We start from the raw sequence: 25,003 nt of genomic DNA on the forward strand, positions 1-25,003 counted from the left end.
CACCAACAAATGAGCAAGTAAAATTAGCCACTGAAGTTCCATGTCCTGTACATGTCCTACCGCACGTGAAAGAGCCAACAAAAGTAAAGAAGAGACTCCCAGGGCCCACACTGACAGAATTTAATCAGTTAAACACGTAAGTATGCAGGCACGTGGCCAAGAAGTGGTGACTGTACACATGGCTTGTTAATTCAGAACCAAAGTCTGGATGATAATATTTTAAGGGAAATAAATAAGATTAGGTGACAAAGCTTTTTAAAATATCAAGACCTGAAATCTTCTCAGGGATCCATGAATAAACTAGAAAGTTGAAAAGAATCAGTGATTCCATCTAAGGCACTTGTTTTTCTATGATGTCTGGGAATTAGAAATTGCTGCTGCTGTTACTTGCTATGAGCTAAACAACAGCTAGTAAAGAGTATTAGCGGCACATTCACTGTATCGGTACTTAAATGTGATCTACTTGGTGTAACAGCAATCACCAACTAATTCAATTTTTGGAGATGCTCAAATCTAAACTTTGCTACTAAGCAAAAATAATTACTTTGAATTTAATATACAAAACACATCACACTGTTCACCTTACATTAAGTGTTGTCACCTTACATACTCTGGTTTTCTTAGAAATCAGGTAAGTACTAGGCACCATGTTTCGAGTAAGGAATAAGTTAGGACACCACAAGGAAGTTTCTAAAGCTTCAGTAGACTTGTGGCTGTTTTGCATAGACGAGAATCCCTGAATCTTGGCCTGGGCACACTGGTGTCAGGGCCAGGGGACTGACTGCCACGTCCGTCGCATGTAGCACACGGACCCTGCCCACAGTCACCTGCCCAACGTGTGGTCACTCTGCTTGGCTCCCCTGAACCCTTACGTGGCTTAAGAGGCAATTACATTTAAGGTAACGTTTAAGGTAAATGGAATGGAACAAAAGAGTTCTAAAAGGAAAAATTTCATTTGTTTGTGTTTTTCCTGGAATGACTTGCTAGTGTACGTAGCATATGACAACTCTGGTCTGGCACCACTTTCTAAGACAAGGAAAAGCACCCTTTCTTGTTTAAATCTCTGTGGGAAGCAAGGCAGAATTCTCCCTAAAATCTATGAGGCTAGTGAATGCCGGGATGACCGCGCTTTCAGAAAGATACAAAATATTAGTAAATGATTTGGCACACATTTAAGACAAGGCAGAACTGACTAGAAAAAACAAAATACTTTTACCAAAGAAAACTTTTCTAATAAAACCCATTGAGACTACCATATTAATATATATTTTAAATAGGTATTATGGTTGATGTAACTGTGGGTATAAGTATGCCTTATTTTTAAAAGTACCATTTGTTTATAGACAAAACTATACAGACATGGCCTGAAAATAAAGAAAATATTTTCAAATCGTTAAGGCACCCGCTTCTTTTCCTTGTCCGTCTGTCATTGTCACGATACTTGCCAGTTCCGTGTTCTCCCGCGTAAGGTGACTCTCATAATCTGCACCTTCAAAATATATCGTCCACGTGCCTGGCGAGCGCGGGTGAGGAATTAACCTGCAAAATCCTGCGGAGAAAACAGGCAAACTGTTAAGAATGCAAAGCACACGTCGGACCCATAATCTTCAACAAGGGAAGCAACCGAAAGCAGCAACTGCATGACGCCTAATGACATTTATTTTCCTGAATTACTTTCACTCTCTCTGAAAACGGCATCATCAGACATTTAAAACTGCGTATTTGCTTCGGTCCAATGGAATTTCAGCACCAAGCAGAGAAGTGAAATTGGTCTCCCCTCTTCTTTATTCCAAAGACTTTTTCTCTTACATCGATGAAAAATTACAGAAGTGCACGGAAATTGCTTCCTTGCAGACTGGCCTGCTCTGCTCAACTAAGAGCTCCTCAGTCACGCTGAGAATCTCTAACACAGGAAAGGAAAGAGGGGCCAGAGAACGGCACCAGCACAGACGTCTGCGCACAGGCTCACGCGCTGGGGCAAACGATTGATTCCACTCGTGTAGCAATTCTGGGGTAGGACTGGCCTCCTTCTCATCACTCTTTGCCCACATTTTCTGACAAGTCACACTCACTTAAATTTCTTCCAAACGAAAATTTAGAATCATTTTATACTGTTTTAAAGAATATCTCTGATATGTTCATCAGGGACAAATGACATCTTTACAACACTAAGCCTACGTCATTCCTCATTTGTCAGATCTTACAGAGTTTCTCAGAGATTTCGTGACAAAGTCAGATCACGCAGGCCCTGCACAATTCTTTTCTCCAAAGTGGTCTTATTAGCAGCAGCTCACAATTACGAAGAGCACACTGCTTGCCAGACACGCCCTGGTCCCCACGACCTGGGTGCTGGGGGGGTGGGGGGGGGGCTGTTATCTTTGGACAGTTATGAGGTTGTTTGTGGCAGAGGGAAAAGAAGACATCACAAATATACTCAATTAAAATACGGGCACAAATTATTTTTACTTAGTTTTAGTCCTTTTTTTCCAAAAAAAAATCACTGTTTCAATCCAGTTTCATTGAAATATTACTACAATTTACTTCTCTTTCCCATGCTTTAGCGAATCATAATTCTCACGGTTTTGAAACGTCAACAGTTGTAATTTTCTAATTTTTTAAACATCAGGTTTGCATGTCTGGACCATATGCACACAGACAGTTTACTTTCTCAGCATCAGGAACGCACCTCAGGTCAGGTATGAGTCTGTGCTGGTTTTATAGCTTCTCTCATAGAATCGTATCACACGAAAAAGCCAAAGGAACATACATTGAGAGCACACAGCAGTTCTTTCTTTGGCTTACAAAAAAACTGAGCATGAAGAATTAAAACCGCTGACGTCATAGAAGAAAACACCCAGTTCTCTGTAAGTCTTATTTAAAAGCGGCTTTGTACTTGGCTACGTTATCATCTAAGATGTACGAAAAGAGCGTGGGGCCGCCTAGACCGTGAGGAAATACACGTACGCCCCACAACGAATCATTCAGGAAAGCCTAAGGGGAAATCACGGAAAAAATGGCATCGTGCAGTCAGGATGGCGCTGCCCCCGGGCTGGCCAAGCCCCTCTCCGCAGTACCTACTGTGGAGCCGGCAGCTGGGTACCCAGCACGCCTAGCACGTCCCACGGGGGCTGGTGAGTCAGCCTCCGCAGGCTTATTCACAAGGCCCTGAAGAGCAGCTCTGCCGGCACGTGGCCCCGAAGGCCCTCTGCCCGGCACTGAGCAGGCGGAGAGCAGGGACGACCGCCAGCCCGTCCTGCTGGACGCACACAGACGGCTCACACACTGGCACCAAGTGTCACCGAAGACGGGGAGAACCACGGAGGGGGAAGGTGGCAGCAGTGTGAGGGAGAGGCTGAGTCCACAGGCAAAGGGGTGCTGCCTGGAATTTCAGAAAAACAGGGCCACTGCCGGGAGTCAGACAGCGGGGAGAGGAGTGGACGCGGGGAGCGACCACATGGACGCACAGCACACGGTCCAGTACTGGGAACACGGCTCGTGTGCTTGCAGGTAGGGGGCCACGACTGGCAGGAGATGGTGCCACGCCCAACGGCAGGCGACGGGGACGTTCAGAGCAGGAGAGCAGGAACCAGCCTGGCGGTGAAGGTGCAGGGCTGCTGCGTGAGTGTCAGGGAGCCCACGGGAGCAGGGAGGACACCCCAAAGCAGCCCCACGGCCCCAGAGCGGCTGCCCTGGCCACCACTTCCCTACCAGGCCCCCGCTCAGGCCACTGTGGCTCAGGGACTCCCGCTGCCCGACTGAAGCTCTCTCAGACGTGCCTGCAGCCCGCACCCCTCCCTTCCGCCCCGCTTGTCCCAGAGTCAGGGCTGAACTGCGGGCTCTGCCAGCCCACCGCTGCCCCCGCCCCTTCATCCTGCACACACCGATGCTGTAAGAACCACATCCCACCCTGCCTGTGCTTCTCCCAGGACAGCACCAAGAGCTCAGTCAGCGCTCCCGGGAGGGTTACAGACACGTCTGCCAGCTGCTGTACAAACACATTTCGTTACAAGCAGCAGCCTTTATAAAATGAATTTTTTAAAACGATCAAAACCTTTGAAGATGTAAAGACCTATTGTGGTGACTGAAACATTCACTGAAGTTAAAAGTCACACTAAGTTTATATATTTACATATCTACGGACCTTAATTTAAGCAAAAAAAAAAATAATAGAAAAGTTAACTCCTAAATTTTGCTTCTCTTCTGCTACTCATCTGAGCTCCACATTACACAAAAGCAGCAGACGAGAAGTGAAATGCAGTCTAATTTAAAAGCTCGTGGCTCAGGCGTAACTGTGGTAGGCAGACCTCATTTTATCGCACTTTGCAAAGACTGTTTCCCCTACGGATGGAAAGGTCTGTGGCAGCCCTGCCTCAGGCAAGGCTGTCGACGCCACTTTCCCCACAGCATCTGCTCCCTTCAGGTCTGCGTGTCACATTCTGGGAATTCTTGCACTCTTTCAAGCTTTTCCATTATTATCGTGTGTGTCACGGTGGCCTGTGATCGATCTGTGACGACTCAGACTTGCTGAGGCTTGGGCGGTGACCAGCATTTCTCAGCGATAAGGTACTTTTTTATCGAAGGCCCGTCCATTGCTTTTCAGACGTACTGCTTCTGCACGCCTAACAGACGGATGACAGCACGGTGTGAACATAACCTCCGCACACGTGCTGGGAACCAGAGCTCCACGCGCCTTGCTTTCCTGCGGCGTCCTCTTCATCGCCGTGGCCTGGAACCAGACCCACGGCGCCTCCGAGGTGGGCCTGTGTCTTCCTCGGAACACATCAACAAGAGGGTGGACGGAGGGCACAGAGTAAAAGCGGGAAGCGAGATGCGCTGTGCCGGTGCATCGGCACACACGCGCGTGCGAGCTTGGCATCGTGACGTGCACGGGCTCGCCCCGTGCCACAGTGCCAGGGGCTCCACACTCAGCCACCTGCTCAATCCTCAAGACAGCCCCGTGGGGTGGCACCGTCGACACGCCCACTGCACGGGGGAGGTCAAAGGCGACAGTGGGGTCAGAGCTCCGGCCGTCTGGTTCTAACGCTGGTGCTGTTCTTGCCTGCTCTGCTCTGGGGGCACCAACACTTACGGTTCGCGCTAACGGGGCAGATGGAGCTCCCAGGCTCTCACAGAACCCAGGAGGGAGGGGCGGCCAAGGTCCCTCCTGCTGTAACCTGACACCAGGCAAGCTCGCGGGTAGCCGGGGCAACACCCAGGACCCCATGGTCTGCACGCCTCTGACCCCACGTCCCCACGGGACGCTCCCTTCCAAGCCGCTGGACCCCCAGCTTTTCCAGCACACAGGGCGCACACAACGCGGGTGGGTTGACACACACGAGCGCAAGGCTCGCCTGCATGCGGGCCAGCTCGGATGCCAGGTGTGGGCACCGCCACCCACCTCTCTGGCACAAAGGGTCCAGAAACTCCTGTAAGCCGTTTGGGATGTTTCTGACAACGTCGCAGGAGTAGCCGTCCTCGGGCAGAAGGAACGGCAGCTGCAGGTCGGGGTCCTCCTCCAGCTGCACCTCCCGCCCGTCACTGCGTGCCAGCTCGTCGGCTGTGTTCTCCGCCACAGCCACCACATGCTCCATCAGGTCCTGGTTGGAAAACAGACACAGAGCTAAGGACACGCTCGGTGACGGGCGCAGCTGACCAGCAGCTGTCAGAAAAACGTCTAAGCACGCGTAGCGTGGCTACATACACACGCGCGGGGAGAGTGAAGTCTATCAACAATTCAGATCAGTCTGTAAAGCAATAGAACACTAGTACAGCACACACTCTTAATATGTCAGCTTCCATATTAATTATTAATTTCCAAAGACCTGTAGTTTTAAACAGAAAGAAATTCTTCGACCACAAGAAAACGGTCTTTTTCCCTTCTCAAAAATAGTTTTTTCCTTGCACAATTTTTTAACATCCATTTGCTAATAACCTTATTTTTATACTTCACGACATCGGAAAAATCTCACACAATGTTAAATGTAAAAAAAATCAGGACAAAAATATCTATTCCCGGCTTACGCGGGTTATTGCCTTATTATGGGTTTATGGGTGATTCTTGTTTAAAAACTTTCCGTTAGTGAGATAACGTACACACAGGACAGTTCACAACTCCTAACTGTACAGCTGAGCACACGAACGCTCTGCCCCCACCAACCAGCCCGCTCGGGGGACCGAACCACACCCACTGCGAAGCTGCCCTCACTGCCCTGTCCTCCGTCCCCAAAGTCTCTGCCACCCAGGCTTCTAACCCGCGTCCTCCTGTGTCCCCGAGTCCGTGCAAAGGGAAGCCCAGGGTGTAGAGCTGGTACGTGACTTCCTGCATTGCTGTGCAGCCACGTTAGGCTCCTCTACCGTACTGCGACACGGTCTATTTGGGGACAGGTAGTAGTTTCCAGGTTTGGGCGATTCTGTACCTGTCTTCTGTAGGCATAAACCCCACACTGGAGATCAAGCCATCCATCCAATTAGGTTACTTCTCTACCGAATTCTCAGGGCACATGCAGCATTCCTCTCTATAGAGAGCCAGCTGCAGCACGTACTGTTTTCTGTGCTTCTCACCCTCTGTCCCTTCTAGGAGGCATCCCAAAATAGCAGACTCTGTTCTGGACAAGAACCTGGGTTTTACCAGGCAGACACCTCTGCACAGGTTGGGGAGCCCCTGCAGCTATTGCTGCGTGAACACAAGGATGGCACTCGGGGTCTCGGGTCACAGCGCCGCGCCCGGGAACTCAGATGTCAGGGCAACTTCCTCACTCCCCGCCCCGGCTTTCCAACCATTTTCCAACAACCTCAATCCCCGAATTAAATCCCTTTCTACTTAACATGCTTATGTAGTTTCCACTTCTTGCACCGACCTCTAACTCATACAGACATCAATAGCAAAAGTGACCTCGTGAGACGACCAAGTGAATGATCTTACTTACTAAAGAAATAAGGGAACTGATTACATAAACTTCCCGTTTTCTCCACATTTCCCTGTGCAGACACGGCCCGCATGGAGTGGCAGTGTGGTGCTGTCACTTACTGTAGGGACAAAAGGCTCATCGGGTGCACAGTGGTAGTTCTGAAGTAAGGCTTGAAGCTGCAGCGAATTTAACTTGAAGCAGGTACTGTTTATATTTGGGATGTCATCGGGTGCGTACTTATCCATCGTGAGCAAAGTGGTTGCCTAATTTGGAATGAGCAACATGAAAGATCATGATTTAAAAGTATTTCATAAATATTCCCCTTTACATAACATTTGTAAAACTGCAATAACTTGCTAATTTGATTTTGAAATGCAGGGTGTTTTTAAGAAAATACAGTTCCATTAACATTACCTATATGTGTTAAACTGAACTCAAAGCATCGTAAAGGTTTTTAGATGAATTGTTTTATTAAAATATATATTTATAATGAGACTCAATAATTTATGTTCAGAGAGCATTTAAAACTTCTTAGAGGGCTTCCCTGGTGGTGCAGTGGTTAAGAATCCGCCTGCTGATGCAGGGGACGCGGGTTCGTGCCCCGGTGTGGGAAGATCCCACATCTTCCCACAGAGCGGCTGGGCCCGTGAGCCATGGCCGCTGAGCCTGTGCGTCCGGAGCCTGTGCTCCGCAACGGGAGAGGCCACGACAGTGAGAGGCCCGCGTACCGCAAAAACAAACAAAAACAAAAACAACAAAAACTTCTTAGAAACTTCAACATTTATATAACCACTAAGATCACCAATTACTAAGGTCTGAGTAAAATACCACTGTAATGACTTCTTTTTTAAAAGATTTATTTATTATTTATTTGTTTAATTTATTTATTTTTCGCTGCATCAGGCCTTAGTTGCAGCACGTGGGATCTTCGCTGAGGCACGCGGGATCTTCCGTTGTGATGGGCAGGCTTCTCTAGTTGTGGCGCACGGGCTCCAGGGCGCGTGGGCTCTGTGGTTTGTGGCACGCGGGCTCTCTAGCTGAGGAGCACAAGCTTAGCAGTTGCGGCGCGCAGGCTTAGTTGCCCCGCGGCATGTGGGACCCCAGTTCCCGGACCAGGGATCAAACCCACGTCCCCTGCACTGTAAGGTGGATTCTTTCCCACTGGACCACCAGGGAAGTCCCTGTAATGACTTTTTAAATAACTCGCTGATTCAATGAAAGTAAGAGGGCAGAAACCTCTTTCGAAACTAAATCTTTTTAAGAGACTGAGAAAAAAATACAAAATTATACACTGTAATAATACACTGTAATAATACACTGTAATAATACTAAAAAAATGTCCTAGGGTATGAGGCTCTAGATACTCATTTCCTTAACTGCAAAACACCAGTTCCTAGTCTTAATACCTAGGAAGTTCCTAGAACTGGTTAAGCCATCAGGACATGGCTCTGCTGTACTCCTTTGTTCCTTTGCTCTTCTCCTGCTCTGTTCCTGGTGACCTGATGATTTTCTGCAGTGGTGTGCTTAGATCCCTTTCTCTTTATCTGTGTATCTGCTATAGGTCTTTGCTCTGTGGTCACCTGGCTTTGTATTCCTAAAGAGGCAGTCACCATCCATTTTCAAACTGGACTTTATCTTTCAGTAAGGAGCTTCATGAAATATACCTTACTATTCTCAATTTAAAAAACCCTTTAAGGTATTTATTCTACTGAGTACCACCTATTACGGGCTGTACTGTGTCCTCCAAAATTCATGTGGGGAAGTCCTAACCCTGTTTACCTCAGAACGTCACCTTATTTGGAGACACGATCCTAACAGAAGGAATCAAGTTAAATCAGGTCAGTAGGTCTGGCGTCTTCATAAAAGGCGGACGTTTGGACACAGGTGTGCGTCCAGGAAGACAAAGGCAGAGGCGGGGACGGGTGGTGTGTCCACAAGCCCGGGGACACCAAAGACTGCCAACAGCCAGCAGAGCCTACGGAGGCCTGGAGCAGAGTCTCCCTCGCAGGAACCAACGTGCCCTGGCCTTGACCTCAGACTTCTGGCCTCCAGACACAATACATTTCTGCTGTTTAAGCCACCACATTTGTGCACTTTGTTCAAGCAACCCAGGCAAACTAATAAACCTACGTGTACATGTGAAAAACCCCAGAAGGAGGGTGCTGAGCTCTGCGGAGTCCACGTTCCCCCCGTGGTAGAACCAGAGACGTGTACGACAGCGCCACTGAGCGGGGCAGCGGGGCTGGGACCACCCACCTGCACGATCCTGCTGAGGTGGCAGTCGGCCGCCAGCTCCAGGCCCTGCTTCTCCGCCCAGGCCTCCACATGCCCGAGCTGCTGGCGGATGATGGCGCCCCAGTAGTGGGAGCACAGCCCCGACTCGGGGTCGGTCACCAGCCTGTTGAACAGCCACATGTTGATGAAGTGGAAGAGCTGGGAGAAGAGCTGGATGGTCAGCGCGGCGTTGACCCGGCAGCGGCGCAGCAGCGACATGGCCCCCGTGAGCGTGTGCAGCACGTCGTCTGTGCAGAGAGACGGCACTGCGTCACCGAGAGCGCTCCGGAATTAGCGGTAAATGCGCGTGACGTCCGTTCAACCTCTTTAGAACAGCAATCTCACCCCAACAGGGAGCAGTGACGTGGTCTCGAACTACCAATACGTAGCGGTATGAACTGTATCTACTTAAGTTCACCCGGACAGACCTCTGGGAAAGTCTGATGTCGCACCAGCAGGATGCGACAAGGTAACTCTTCTTAAACAAGACACGTGGTGATCACAATTTATTAGTTAAGAATGCCAGATCCAATAGGATGTCTCATTACTTTCATAATACCTCCCTCTCACATACAGCAAATATTAAAATGAAGCTAAAGAAACAGGAGAAGGAGGGAAGGAGGGGACGAAGGAGAAAAAGAGAAGCCTAACCTATTTTGGGTCTCTGCAGACTGTTCTCTTCGGGGTCGTCCAGAAAGGCTGGCATGTAATTATTCAGTTCTGACTGAAGACAGTGAACCAGGTATCTGAAAATACGTAAACAATTTTAATAATCTCAGAAGGACGCCCTGCTATCACCAGACATAATATCACAAGAGAAACAATTCGTACTGTTTAGAAATATCTTTCATGTAAAAAATATATGTAAGAGTTCTACTCTCAGGATTCTTGAAACAGAGCTAAGTGAATTAAATTTATTAAATCAACACATTTTACATATAGTTATTTATGCTTCTTGATATCCATCTTCAATTAGGGTAAATAAAAACCCTTAAAATTAGTTTTGAAAGTTTAACCAGAAAACATGATTTAAATCTTTACAGGACAGTATCATCTCCAGACACACGCTCTTACTTAAAGGCCGTCTGAACCAAGTGTGCTAGAACATCCTGGGCGTCCAGCGTGATTCGACTCAGATCTCGGTCCTGCTTTATGAAGTTGAGCAGCTCAGATGCATTTGCCATCCAGAAAGCAAGCGCCCCTGCAATATTCTTCTGTTTCTGTAGACAGAACACGTTTCCATAGCAACCACAGGACAAACAACAACAATAAAAATAAAAAGGAATGCTCTTGAAAAGCTGCTGAAGATAGACCAGTACCTTCCCATTTTCACCAAGGTATTTACCACAGATACCAGATACTTGCAGAGGAATTTGGGTACATACATAGCAATGGAAAGTAAAAACCCACTGCAACTTCTTAGGATTCATGTATAGACACACGGATCTAGTGAGCTACAATTTATGGAATCAGTGGGGGGAAGGAGGTATCGAATAATGCAACACCAAATTGGAGATTGTGCGTTATCTGGTAATCTGTGAAGTATACACACGTGTATCCATGGTTACCCAACAGCCACCCTGATACTCAAAGTCACTGGCTTGGACACCAAGCAACTCGGTATCAAGTACTGATCTATCGTGTCATCTCCCGACCACATGTGCAGGCCAGGCAACCTCAGATGAGATCCAAAGAATAGGAACCAAGGATAAACGATAAAGAGAAGAAACAGAACTTCTGTCATTTCATATCCACACTGAAGTGCATTAAGCAAAAGTTATGAAATGCTGATAAAGGCTGCACAGTCCAAAAAGGGTTTTAGTACTGCATGTTCCAGCTGCCAAATGAGTGTTATGAGCCTCGGTCCGGTTGTTGTTGTACTTTGACATGGAAGCAGCATGAGAAACTCAGCTAAGCCAACACAGCCAGGAGGATCGGCTCCCAGCAGTATGTCCTACCTGATCAACCTGGTCTACTTCCTGGAGAAAAACAGACGCGGGGAAACCAAGCAGAACGAGAGAAAGAAACTTGTAAACAATCATGATAGTTAAAAAAAAAAAAAAAAATCAAAACACTAACACGAAGGTACGACATGAGGGTACGACATTTAGTTACGCTATTCCCACGTTACACACTCATTTACAGTTCTGAGGCAGCTTTGGAAGCCTAGGGCATAAACGATTAGTTTCATGTTCTTAAAACTGGCACAGTAACGAAGGGAATTCCTAGAGTTTATCTATAAAGAAGATGTTACAATAAACAAATGAATACACTGATCTCTTTAAAAGATTTACAAAGAAAAGGACTTCTTAACATCTCGTAACAGCGTTGCGTGTTTGAGACGACTTAAACGTACATAACTTGAGCGTCTATTCTCCTGGACCAGTTAATAAGAATGAAAAACAAGAAAGACCAGCAAAAACAGTAAGAGCTGAGAACTTAAAAATGTATTAAAGATGCATTATTTCTATACTAGAAGGGAGTAACTTGTTTTTTGAAAGTAGGTTTTTACAAAAAATGAAAGAATTTTAATTATTCCATAATTACTCTCTAAAAATTGAAGATTTTTAGATCTCCAATCACATCCTGAACCTAAATCTGAAGTCTGAAAGGCTTGTCCTGATAATGGTGATTTCACTGCCTAGTTAAGAAAAGTCCATCAAAAGTAGTTTGCTGATGGGAGTCTGATAATTTGAAATTCAAACGCGATGGAAGACAGACAATGGCTCTGAATGACAACTGGAAAGGAAATCCACATCTGTCTATAAAATAATAAGAGAGTAACAAAATGGTATCCAAATAGAACGACTTTCCTTTTTATCTGTTTCCTCACTTGGGTAGAAGACTCATAACCTCCTCAAATTCACAGGCTAACCACTCAAACATAAAAGAAACCCTTCTTGCAAATGTCTGGCCTTTTAAAACAGTTCTGAGGGAATTAAAAGACTAGTCTGCCTCAAACTAGTCTTTTCTAGTTTGAAAAGTATCCTGACAGGAGAAAAACAATCAAACCATCTAGCCATGCTATGTAACATTATATACCTAGAGTTTCACAGCTGAGTAATAAATAGTGTTGACAAGTGATTTAGAAACACTTTTTAAAAAAATCTGTAAATTTACTTTTAAGGACTTTAAACCTCCAAGTTATCTAAAAGTCTGGAAAACGATTACGCCAATTTTATCAACTACAGACAAGACAGTACTAAAGGAAACAAACCATTCTGCCACGAAAACATCCTAATTTCCCGAAAACTTTAAAACTGGTTTATGAAAGAATTTGAATCTGATTTTCATCGTAAGTGAGAAATGTCACGATGTCCATTATACCTACACAAGTTTGCTATCAAAAAACCCAGATGCTAACTACCAACATCCTAGTAGGCTCATTATAAAAGAACAAGTCCTTTTTCATAACCATTAAAAAATTCTAAGGAGGTGTCAGGAACTGATGGGGCGGGTAATGGAGAGAAACTGCTCGGTGGGTGAGGGGTCTGTCTGGAGTGATGGAAAAGCTATGGAACCAAGTTCAGGAGGCTGCACAACACTGTGAATGTACTGATGCTACCCAACTACTCACTTTAAAATGGTTCATTTTATGTTACGTGAATTTCACCTCAGTAATTTATTATTATTTTTTAAATTCTCAATGCCTTCTCACAACTAGTGTAATTTCAAGGGTCTTTTTCATGATCATTATGTTACCATGTACAGTCTCTCTTCCCTTATTTTAAATTTTGGAGGGAAGAAACAGAAAAGAAGTTTACATTTCTTTTCAACTTTTAAAGCTACACGATTTCTAATCCTACTTATGTAACTTTCGTTTTAGAAAAAATTAAGACGAAGTCAAACATGTAAACAAATCTGAAATGTTAAAAAAACTAACTTAACTGATTTAAAAATTATAAACACGGTCATTGAACTGGCTTTGCAGGCTGGCGCTTACCTGAATGACCCCTTCCATCATGCTCACCATCTTGTTGACAATGGCAATCACTTTGTGCGTCCGTTCTGCGGGACTGACATCGGGTCTGTACTGGCTGGACAATACATACCGACACGCCATATATAACACGTATGTAGGTGACAACTTAAAATGGACTGTAGAGCTATTAGTGTAATTTATAATGGCAGATAAAAATGAATCTTCAGCTGTGAAAAGATTTCAAAAAAGAAGAAGAAGAAAAAAAAAAAAAAGAACAAAAAAACCCCATGAAAATCAGATGGAGAAAAATGGAACAAGAAGTAATTCACTACCAATGGAATCTGAAATTACTCACAACTTTCCCTGAATTCAATGCTTGCAGGCAGTATTAGGTCAGGCCCAGGAGCGTCCTGAGTTCTGAAAGAGGAAAATGGCCATTTCTTAAAATCCGGTCACATTAGCTAATAACATCACTGACAACCAGTGCAGATTTCTGCAACTATTTCTTAAATGTCTATATATAAAATTTTTTCAAATAACACACAGCCCAATGACTGGTTTTCACGTGGAACCTATTCAAACGTTCAAATGAGTGAACTGGGAGTGACCACGTCCCAGCTCCTCACAGAGGTCAGGTCCTTGAAGTATCTGCTTCCCTCAGGAGAACAGATCTGACCCTGTTTCTTTATTATTGATGAAGACGTCGCGTGGAGCAGAGAGATCAGGCTGCCAGGCACCTGCTACCGCGATGGCTCAAGTGACAATGAAGAGACACTGCTGGGAGACACAGAGAAAATCTAAACCACACTGAGCTTGAAACTGAGCTCTCACACAGGAAAAAGAAAAGTGTCCTAAGAGCTAGACATCGCCTTTCTCTCCCAATAGAGGTTAGACACGTGACCCCTGCCATTCCAGGTCCCCTTGACCACTCAGTGTTAGCATTTGTCCCCACGCACGGTGACCACGCTGTAGGATGACTAACACGGCTGACTACAGATCCGCAGGTACAGACGGGCGAACTAAAGTGATTCCTTTCCAACAACAAATGTTCTGGTCCCTCCATCCTCATCTCCACGCACCAAAAGATGAATAAGGAGAAATATAATGTGAGTTCATTCAAACTATCATAAACATGAAAAGTAAAAACAAAAAAACCTTCTTTTCACCAAATTACATGCTTCAAAGTTCATTATCCAGTCTATGATTTATTAATTTGGATTTAACTCAATAATTTAGGTATAAAAATGCTCTTAGAAACAGAAGTAATTCAAAAGCTCAATTATTTTAATGTCTTTCTTATGCTGCCGTATTTGTAAACATCTGAAATTGTAGCTAAGCAGTTATTTTCAATTTAATACCCATAACGTGAACCTGGATAAATTTTTACCAAATTTTTTTAATGCTTCATCACTTCAACACATCTATTAAAAATAAGGAATTTAAATTCTCATTGAAAAAAATTTTAAAATGTGTCAGTGGTACTTTAAAAGTCTTTTCCATCATTCATAATTGTTTTCTTGACTAAGGTTAGTATTTAATCGCTCATGAAAGCCACTTAGATTTTTATGACCGTACCAGTGTAGAAGAACTGCTTATACTAACAATGTATTATATACACGAAAAACAGAGACTGAAAATGGTAAGAACCATCTGTTTCCATCACTGTCCTCATATCAACAAAGCAACACATATTTATATCCAGTAAAACTTAAACAAGTCTTGGCAAAACAAAAGAATATGACCTTGCAAAAAACTTAACTAAAATATATGCTCACAGGAAAAAATAATCTCTGACATATAATTAATCATCATATGGCTATTCTGACACTATATTATCATATATTTATTAATGTATTAATAAGTTAGTAAGTATATACTTATTAATTTTGCATACCCTAAAAACATTATCCTAATCAATCTTCCCCTCCCCTAATGATGATTTGCTTATTCAAGTATTTATGGGCTAAGAACTATGATACACACCTCTTGATCACCTTATAAGCAAATGAGGTTAACTCCTTATAATACTAATTCACCGTTCTGAGCATCTAATTCTAGAATATACTACCAAAAAGAAGTCCGGACACAGAAAGTAGGCTATTTATTATTATATCTAAAAAAAATTCTCCATGTATAATGATTCATATTGTAATTGTAAAAAAATTCACAAAAAAATACTGAATAATAACCAAAAGCCCATAATAAAAATGAGGTAAAAACTTGAGATTCCCAGATGAGTCCACAGATTTAATTACTATGATGAACGCTATTAAAATCTTATAATGTACAGTGCCCTCTGCTGCAAGACGGAAAACTTAAGAACTGTATCAGTCGCTTGTCGCCTGTCACCAAATGTAAGCGACCTGCCTCAGCTAATGCCTTGGTTACTGGATCTGCGAAAGGGAACGGTCAGCATGGCCTCATCAAAAGTCTGAAAAGCACCAAAGACGAGCGCTCCCGGCTCCACTGCTGATAACGAGAGCGTTCACACCCAGCTCCCCCGTTTCTGTGCGAGGAGGGCTCACCACCTACAATGAACCACCGTGCTTTCCTACACCGAAACAATTTTAGAAGCCACAAGGAAGCAGAATTCTGACTTAAGGTGAGATATATTTAAAAATCTTAAGAAAAGGAAATAACAAAAGGTCTATGTTCTCTGTTCAAAAAAACTAGGCAAGACCAGTGCCAGCAGAGAAAAAGACTCATCTCCGTCTCTCAACGGGGAGCCGTCAGGGCGTGAGGCAGCAGGATGCGCTCCGTGACTCTGAGACACTCAACCTCAACCTCATTCTTGGCTCTGTGTATTTTTAAACACGTGAGGATTTCCTCTGGAAATGGGTCAAATGATTAGTCTTATCTAAATATCAAAATGATCAAATATTAAAATCCTCCAAAAATTCCCTTTCTCCCTGTTTTTACCAAGTAGCACATTTAACATGGAAACATCTTAATTCAAACTGCCTCCCGTTTCACCTGGATGAGGCCGTGGCACGTAAGCGAGGGATGTAACTGTTGATGAAGCTTTTTTTTTTCAATTCAGTAACATGAAAAGGAAATAACCTTAAAGTACTGCTAACACTCTAAAAATGTCAGCCAAACCTCTGGAGTGAGTAACCTTTAACCCAAACCCTCTCCAGGTGTACTTTCACTCCTTTCACAATTCCAAAGGCACCCATTTCCCACCTGCTTTCTTGCCTGCGGTAGTCCAGCTGCTGTTCCACTCTGACCATGGGCTTCACCATCCCTCGCTCGGCGGTGCTGGCGGCAGACAGCCCCCTGTCGCCGTCCAGCCTGGAGGAGCTCTAAGTCCAGGGGAAACACAGGGCGTTTAAACACAGCACGCGGACCAACCACGCTTCACACTCAGTCAGCGTCGCGGGGGAGGCGGGGGGGGGGGCCGCAGAGGGACAGGAGAGGCCAGGAGGGGCCCAGCAGTGCCGAGGATGCCACGTCCACGGCAGTGTGCCCAAGAGCACAGTCACTGAGAGAATAACAGCACACACGGCCACTTTCCCCGTCTGGCTCTAAAACACAGGCATGCAGGCGTGGGGCACACACACCAGGGCCCTGCAGAAAGTCCAGTAATAGCAGCGACCTGACTCCACGGAGTTCTCCTGGGTCAGGACACAGTGGACAGGGTATGTGCACAACGCGAAGAGGCGGCTCTCTGTTTACTTGTGAGTTTTAAGGAAGGATGTAAGAATTCACTCATCACAGCTCAAAACCTAGTGAAGGGTTCAGTACCGAAACTGGCTTGCTTCCTGCCCTTAATCAACACAGGGAAAAGACACCTATGAAGCAACCCCACACAGTCGATGTAAGTCCCTCCAAGCAGTGCCCAGTCCTAGCCAGCCTGTGGCTGACAGAGGGATGAGTTACTGATGTTCAGAAAACAATCAGAACAGAATCAATAAATTTAGGTAAAAAATCCATTGCAGCAAAAAATTTATGTAAGACTTCTTGCTACATCCCTTACTGTAGAAACTGAGCACAGATAAGTAAATAAAAATCATCCTGGTCTTACCTACCAGAATTAACCTTGTGCAGCATGTATCTTTCCATTCTTTATATCTCCCATAAATGACATTACACAGCCTACACTCTGTAAAAGATTCTTTTTCTGATGCTGTAGACATCTCGTAACATTATTTTTATGTTACAGAATTGTAATGGCTGTATTAACATTCTGTTGTCTATTCGTCAAGGTTCATTAAACCAATTTTTATTAGGTTGTTTAAAATGTTCATCAGTATAAAGTGTCAGGATAGCTGTGCTTGTTTGTGTGTGTATAAATACACACACACACACACACACATATATTCACACACAGCAATTAATTACTTTGTTAAGGTATGGCTACAGAAATAAAATTGCTTGGTCAGCGGATGGCGACATTTAGACTACAAAAAGTTGTTATAAATGAATAATGGTAAGGCAATGAACAAATAAACTGATACGTTTATAAACTAACATGTTACAAAACCACTTTAGCTGTTTTCAAATGATTTTTAGAACAAATGCTCACAAAACAGCTGAAGGAAGCAGGAAAGAAAGGTGTGTGTCTGTGTAGAGAAGGATTTAATCATGTTAAAATACACATGAACACACACACGCATAGGAGTTCAGAAAAGGATCTACCAAAATTTTACCAAAAGCCAACCATGAACTGTTTTCAGTTTTTTTTACACGTTTTCTCAATTTAGCCAAGTTTTCTATATTGACTATGCGTTTTTATAAGAAGCAAAATTTTTTATAAAGATGGTTATTATATTGGGTTCTGAGAGTACTTATTCATTAAATTGCTTAGAAGATCTTTACTGAGACTTTTACGTACTACCAGGCATTTTTCTAAGCAGCAGAAGTGCAGCAGTGAGCACACAAGCCCTACTACCCTCACAAGCTCACACTCCACAGTCAATCGACAAACAAGTAGCGTACGGTATCAAGGGCTGCACAAAGAATGTCACGTACGGTGTGCACTAGTGCCAGGGCGCTCAAGGAAGACTCCTTCATGGAGGAGACTGCAGAGGAAGCCCGAGGTAAGAAGGGGCTCGCTGGGGGACAACCAGTGGAAAAAGCGTTCCACGAGAAGCAGGCCCACCCGGCCTTTGGGTGGGAAGGGGGTGGGCGTCCCGGGAACAGAAGCAGTGGTGGCACATGCTGAGCTGAGAGGGAAGGGGGCCGGGCCCCAGGAGCTGTGTGACACAGAGCGACGACCGTGTGACAGCGGGACAAGAAACCACCCAGAGGCTTCGGAAGCAGGGCAGTAGCAACGTCTAATTCACGTCTTTAATACCTCGGTTCAGCTGCCGGGAGGAGAATGACGGGCCAGGGAAGAGCAGAGGAGGGGCTGCCGTGTAAGAAGCTCTGCGGTCCCTCCGCCACAGGACGGCTGCAGCCTGAGCCAGACTCTCCCGGGGACGACAGACAAAGGCGGGTCAGAGGGCAGGGGCCGTGCCGGCGGGACCTGCCGATGACCGGGTGAGGGCGTGACCAGGTGAGGGGACGAGAGGGGCCAGGGTGGCCCGCGACAGGTTTCTGTCGAGCGATGCCGAGGACGCTGGAGGACGGGACGTCAGGCCCCGAGGTGGGGAAGGGTGAGGGAGAGAAGGTGCGTGAGAAAGAAAGTCTCCGTTTGTCTCAGCTGCGTTGAATGTGACGGGTGCTGCAGAGTCTGGGGGGCTGGCGCCCAAGACGGGAGTGGCGCGCACAAAGGGCATCCAACTGTCTAAGGTCAGCTGCGAACAGGTACCAACGGAAGAGGGGGGCCCGAGGTCTGAAGCCTTGGCCCCCAGTTTCAGAATCAGGTGGGGGGGGGGGACGGGGACCCACCAATCAGACTGAGGAGGAAGGTGCCGTGAGACGGGGGCGAGAGAGGCCCTGGGGCGGAGGGCGTGCACCCGCTGGGTGGTGCTGGCACCGCCGAGACGGACCACGCGGGACCTGGAACCGGGGGCGTCGGTGCCCGGGACAGGTGCGGCCCTACGAGCGGGAAAGGAGATGGAGTGCAGGCCGTGGACACGGCCACCGCCGATGATCCCTGCCAGAAACCGTGCTGAGAACACGAGTAGGAAACGGGCAGTAGCTGGAGAGGACAGCAAGGAAGGGTTTTAAAAATCTGTTCCGGTGCCCGAAGATGAGCCCCACGCGAGCAGCTCCTGCCCCCGAGCCGGGCCCGTGAACGGCGCGGTGGAAGGCGCAAGGCCTGGGAGCTCAGCGCTTCTCGTGAGGCACTAAGACGTCCGCCGCCCCCGTGGAGAGAGATGGGCGAGGGGTCCCGGCCACCAGCCGTCCCACACAAGGAGCCACCAGCAAGACCAGCAGAGCAGACTGAGCCCAAACCGCCCTGCACAGCTACGAAGAAACAAAACAGCTGCTGCTTCAGTCCCCGAGTCTGGGTGCGGGGTGTGACCCAGCAGACGGGAACCAGAACGAGGACAGAAGTAAGCCAGCTGCGCAAGAGAGAGCGCACAGCGCCCACGGGCGTGAAGCGGCAGGCGGGAGCCGGGGCCCAGGCTGAGGGAGGAAGGGCAGGAGTCCGCTATCTGCGGGGGTGGCCTGAGCGAGAAAGGCTGGCCACACAGAGGACAGGCCTAGGACACACTGCTTGGGAGAGAGAGCACAGCCTCCCGGCCTTAGCGGAAAAGACGGTCTGCTGCTCACGTCTCACCACGAGACACACAAGTGGTTAGGACACCCACACGCAGGCCACTATTAAAGTCTGTCTGTACAATGCTTTTACGAGGATGTCATCAGTAGTTCATCAAAGACGTCCTGTTATGCGAAACAAGCACAGTCCTGTTAGGTTAAGAGACAATCACCCACCTTGCTCGCTGGTAATGCTGTCCCACTATGAACATCTCCTCCCAAATCAAAAGTTGTCTCCTGAACGATTCTGTTGAGACAGAGAAAGGAATACATAGAATTAGCAACTGTCCAGTGGTGAGAGGTTAGGGTTGGCTCTTCTCCATAACACAGCTAGCTAAACACCGCAACGTCCAAGGGCCTGCACGAAAGCACTTCGCTGCCAGAATGGGAGCTGAATGAATAAAACTACTGTGACTTTGTGAGCTGTTCCTACCAACGTATACTGAATACTCTTGAGATCAGATTTTTTTTTTTGACTCTCTACTCTGAAAGGTGAGAAAGTGAGCCTTCCTTCTCCACCTCCCATGTTTATTCTTTATTATCATTTTTCTTTTTCTTTTTTTTTAACATCTTTATTGGGGTATAATTGCTTTACAGTGGTGTGTTAGTTTCTGCTTTATAACAAAGTGAATCAGTTATACATATACATATGTCCCCATATCTCTTCCCTCTTGCGGCTCCCTCCCTCCCCATCCCATCCCACCCCTCCAGGCGGTCACAAAGCACTGAGCTGATCTCCCTGTGCTATGCGGCTGCTTCCCACTAGCTATCTACCTTACGTTTGGTGGTGTATCTATGTCCATGCCTCTCTCTCGCTTTGTCACAGCTCACCCTTCCCCCTCCCCATATCCTCAAGTCCGCTCTCCAGTAGGTCTGTGTCTTTATTCCTGTCTTACCCCTAGGTTCTTCATGACATTTTTTTCCCTTAAATTCCATATATATGTGTTAGCATACGGTATTTGTCTTTCTCTGACTTACTTCACTCTGTATGACAGACTCTAGGTCTATCCACCTCATTACAAATAGCTCAATTTCGTTTCTTTTTATGGCTGAGTAATATTCCATTGTATATATGTGCCACATCTTCTTTATCCATTCATCCGATGATGGGCACTTAGGTTGTTTCCATCTCCGGGCTATTGTAAATAGAGCTGCAATGAACATTTTGGTACATGACTCTTTTCGAATTATGGTTTTCTCAGGGTATATGCCCAGTAGTGGGATTGCTGGGTCATATGGTAGTTCTATTTGTAGTTTTTTAAGGAACCTCCATACTGTTCTCCATAGTGGCTGTACCAATTCACATTCCCATCAGCAGTGCAGGAGTGGTCCCTTTTCTCCACACCCTCTCCAGCATTTATTGTTTCTAGATTTTTTGGTGATGGCCATTCTGACTGGTATGAGATGGTATCTCTTTCTGGTTTTGATTTGCATTTCTCTGATGATTAGTGATGTTGAGCATGCTTTCATGTGTTTGTTGGCAGTCTGTAAATCTTCTTTGGAAAAATGTCTGTTTAGGTCTTCTGCCCATCTTTGGATTGGGTTGCTTGTTTTTTTTGTTATTGAGCTGCATGAGCTGCTTGTATATTTTGGAGATTAATCCTTTGTCAGTTGCTTCATTTGCAACTATTTTCTCCCGTTATGAGGGTTGTCTTTTGGTCTTGTTTATGGTTTCCTTTGCTGTGCAAAAGCTTTTAAGTTTCATTAGGTCCCATTTGTTTATTTTTGTTTTTATTTCCATTTCTCTAGGAGGTGGGTCAAAAAGGATCTTGCTGTGATTTATGTCACAGAGTGTTCTGTCTATGTTTTCCTCTAAGAGTTTGATAGTTTCTGGCCTTACGTTTAGGTCTTTAATCCATTTTGAGCTTATTTTTGTGTATGGTGTTAGGGAGTGATCTAATCTCATACTTTTACATGTACCTGTCCAGTTTTCCCAGCACCACTTATTGAAGAGGCTGTCCTTTCTCCACTGTACATTCCTGCCTCCTTTATCAAAGATAAGGTGACCATGTGTGCCTGGGTTTATCTCTGGGCTTTCTATCCTGTTCCATTGATCTATCTTTCTGTTTTTGTGCCAGTACCATACTGTCTTGATTACTGTAGCTTTGTAGTATAGTCTGAAGTCAGGGAGCCTGATTCCTCCAGCTCTGTTTTTCGTGCTCAAGATTGCTTTGGCTATTCGGGGTCTTTTGTGTTTCCATACAAATTGTGAAATTTTTTGTTCTAGTTCTGTGAAAAATGCCAGTGGTAGTTTGATAGGGATTGCACTGAATCTGTAGATTGCTTTGGGTAGTAGAGTCATTTTCACAATGTTGATTCTTCCAATCCAAGAACATGGTATATCTCTCCGTCTATTTGTATCATCTTTAATTTCTTTCATCAGTGTCTTATAATTTTCTGCATACAGGTCTTTTGTCTCCTTAGGTAGGTTTATTCCTAGATATTTTATTCTTTTTGTTGCAATGGTAAATGGGACTGTTTTCTTGATTTCACTTTCAGATTTTTCATCATTAGTGTATAGGAATGCAAGAGATTTCTGTGCATTAATTTTGTATCCTGCAACTTTACCAAATTCATTGATTAGCTCTAGTAGTTTTCTGGTAGCATCTTTAGGGTTCTCTAGGTATAGGATCATGTCATCTGCAAACAGTGACAGCTTTACTTCTTCTTTTCCGATTTGGATTCCTTTTATTTCCTTTTCTTCTCTGATTGCTGTGGCTAAAACTTCCAAAACTATATTGAATAAGAGTGGTGAGAGTGGGCAACCTTGTCTTGTTCCTGATCTTAGTGGAAATGCTTTCAGTGTTTCACCATTGAGGATGATGTTGGCTGTGGGTTTGTCATATATGACCTTTATTATGTTGAGGAAAGTTCCCTCTATGCCTACTTTCTGCAGAGTTTTTATCATAAATGGGTGTTGAATTTTGTCAAAAGCTTTCTCTGCATCTATTGAGATGATCATATGGTTTTTCTCCTTCAATTTGTTAATATGGTTTATCACATTGATTGATTTGCGTATATTGAAGAATCCTTGCATTCCTGGAATAAACCCCACTTGATCATGGTGTATGATCCTTTTAATGTGCTGCTGGATTCTGTTTGCTAGTATTTTGTTGAGGATTTTCGCATCTATGTTCATCAGTGATATCGGCCTGTAGTTTTCTTTCTTTGTGACATCCTTGTCTGGTTTTGGTATCAAGGTGATGGTGGCCTCGTAGAATGAATTTGGGAGTGTTCCTCCCTCTGCTATATTTTGGAAGAGTTTGAGAAGGATAGGTGTTAGCTCTTCTCTAAATGTTTGATAGAATTCGCCTGTGAAGCCATCTGGTCCTGGGCTTTTGTTTGTTGGAAGATTTTTAATCACAGTCACAATTTCAGTGCTTGTGATTGGTCTGTTCATATTTTCTCTTTTTTCCTGGTTCAGTCTTGGCAGGTTTTGCATTTCTAAGTATTTGTCCATTTCTTCCAGGTTGTCCATTTTATTGGCATAGAGTTGCTTGTAGTAATCTCTCATGATCTTTTGTATTTCTGTAGTGTCAGTTGTTACTTCTCCTTTTTCATTTCTAATTCCACTGATTTGAGTCTTCTCCCTTTTTTGAGATCAGTTTTTTGAAAACTAATAACAAAAAATTGAAAGGAAGCATAAAGGAAAACAGAGAAAGCTGTTCCATCAGTGAGTCTCTCTAGGTGGCAAATGGCATGTGTGGGCTCAGGGAAGGCCGGGGTGTGTGAACACAGCGCCGACACCTGAGGCGCCAGGAGCCCACGTGTGGGCTCAGGGAAGGCTGGGGTGGGGTGGGGGGGTGGAGTGGGCATGAAGACAAGGCACAGGCCCAGCTGACTCCTGCCTGAAAGCCAAGCTGATGGTTTTTTAAAAGCTCACGGATACCACCATTAGGCTACAAATAAAGAAATGGAGAAATTTTTGATAATGTCAATAAGTAGATCCAGAGTAATTCTAAACAGTTTTTAAGAATATCTCAAAAATACCAAAACTGTTAAACTTATCATTATGAAAAATTAGTTGAGAATATAAACGAAATCTCATTTCAAAGAGTCAATAATCTGAGGCAAGCTACAGCTCTTTGGCAGAAATGAAGGGTGAATGCAATCCATTTATTCCAGTTCACGAGAGAGGCCCAACCGAAGGGGAGAAAGAGCCCTAAAACATCTGTTGAGAGGCTCATACACCATGATCAAGTGTGATTTATTCCAGGGATGCACACAGATGGTTCAACAGCCACAAATCCACCAACGCGGCACACCACGGTCATCTCCACATATGCAGAACAAGATCTGACAAAATTCAACAGCCATTTGTGATAAAAACTCCCCACAAAGAGGGCACAAAAGAAACATCCCTCATCATCACAAAGGCCACGTATGACAAACCTAAGTCAACATCACACTCAACAGCGAAGAACTGAAAGCATTTCCTCTAAGATCAGGAACAAGACAAGGACGCCTACTCTCACCAATTTTATTCAACAAAGCCAGAGCAATTAGGCAAGAAAAAGAAATAAGAACCATCTAAATCAGAAAATAAGGGAAACTGTCACTATTTGCAGATGACAAGATGCTATATACAGAAAACCCTAAAGACTCCACTAAAAAAATGTGTTAGAATAAGCCAATCCAGTAAGCTTGCAGCGTTCAAAACCAATAACAAAAATATGTTGTGTTTCTATACACAAGTAATAAAATATCAGAGACATTAAGAAAATAATCCCATTTACAGCCGCATCAAAAAGAATAAAACACCTAAAAATAAATTTAACCAAGGAGGTGAAAGACCAGTACACTGAAAACTCCAAGACACTGATAAAAGAAACTGAAGAAGATACAAATAAATGGAGGATATTTGTTATTTTGTGCTCATGGACTGGAAGAATGGATATTGTTAAAATGTCCCTACCACCCACGGCAATCTATACATTCATTGGAATCCCTATCAAAATTCCAATGGCATTTTTCACAAAAATAGAACAATTCTAAAATTTCTATGGAACCACAAAAGATCCCAAGTAGTAAAAGCAACCTTGAGACAGAACAAAGAAAAAGAACAAGTCACTCCCTGATTTCAAACTATATTATTGTACAAAGCTATAGTAATCAGAACAGAATGGTATCAGCATAAAAACAGGCACACAGATCAATGGAACAGGATAGAGAGCCCAGAAACAAACCCACACATGTATGGTCAATTAATCTATGACAAAGGAGCCAAGAATATACAATGACAGAGAACATA

General features: G+C 44.7%; 1 protein-coding gene across 14 annotated transcripts in view; it reads right to left on the reverse strand.

Moving 5' to 3' along the window:
- The window catches only part of AFDN (afadin, adherens junction formation factor), a 98,030-nt gene that overhangs the window by 37,121 nt on the left and 35,906 nt on the right, over window positions 1–25,003 (reverse strand). For 7 of the 14 annotated variants that reach the window (XM_027081207.1, XM_027081217.1, XM_027081255.1 and 4 more), the window contains exons 10-20: window positions 19,930–19,999; window positions 16,288–16,406; window positions 13,460–13,521; window positions 13,126–13,331; window positions 11,141–11,161; window positions 10,257–10,402; window positions 9,834–9,928; window positions 9,165–9,430; window positions 7,028–7,171; window positions 5,399–5,597; window positions 1,446–1,549 (exon numbers count right to left, since the gene is read on the reverse strand). In XM_027081207.1, coding sequence (XP_026937008.1) covers window positions 1,446–1,549; window positions 5,399–5,597; window positions 7,028–7,171; window positions 9,165–9,430; window positions 9,834–9,928; window positions 10,257–10,402; window positions 11,141–11,161; window positions 13,126–13,331; window positions 13,460–13,521; window positions 16,288–16,406; window positions 19,930–19,999 — 1,432 coding nt within the window. The remainder of the gene's footprint in view (window positions 1–1,445; window positions 1,550–5,398; window positions 5,598–7,027; window positions 7,172–9,164; window positions 9,431–9,833; window positions 9,929–10,256; window positions 10,403–11,140; window positions 11,162–13,125; window positions 13,332–13,459; window positions 13,522–16,287; window positions 16,407–19,929; window positions 20,000–25,003) is intronic. The other 7 variants (XM_027081246.1, XM_027081237.1, XM_027081290.1 and 4 more) reach the window with 1 other exon arrangement.

Source organism: Aethalodelphis obliquidens, unplaced genomic scaffold (assembly GCF_003676395.1).
Source record: "Aethalodelphis obliquidens isolate GAN/ISIS:26980383/991018 unplaced genomic scaffold, ASM367639v1 scaffold3, whole genome shotgun sequence".
Classification (NCBI taxonomy): Eukaryota; Metazoa; Chordata; class Mammalia; order Artiodactyla; family Delphinidae; genus Aethalodelphis; species Aethalodelphis obliquidens.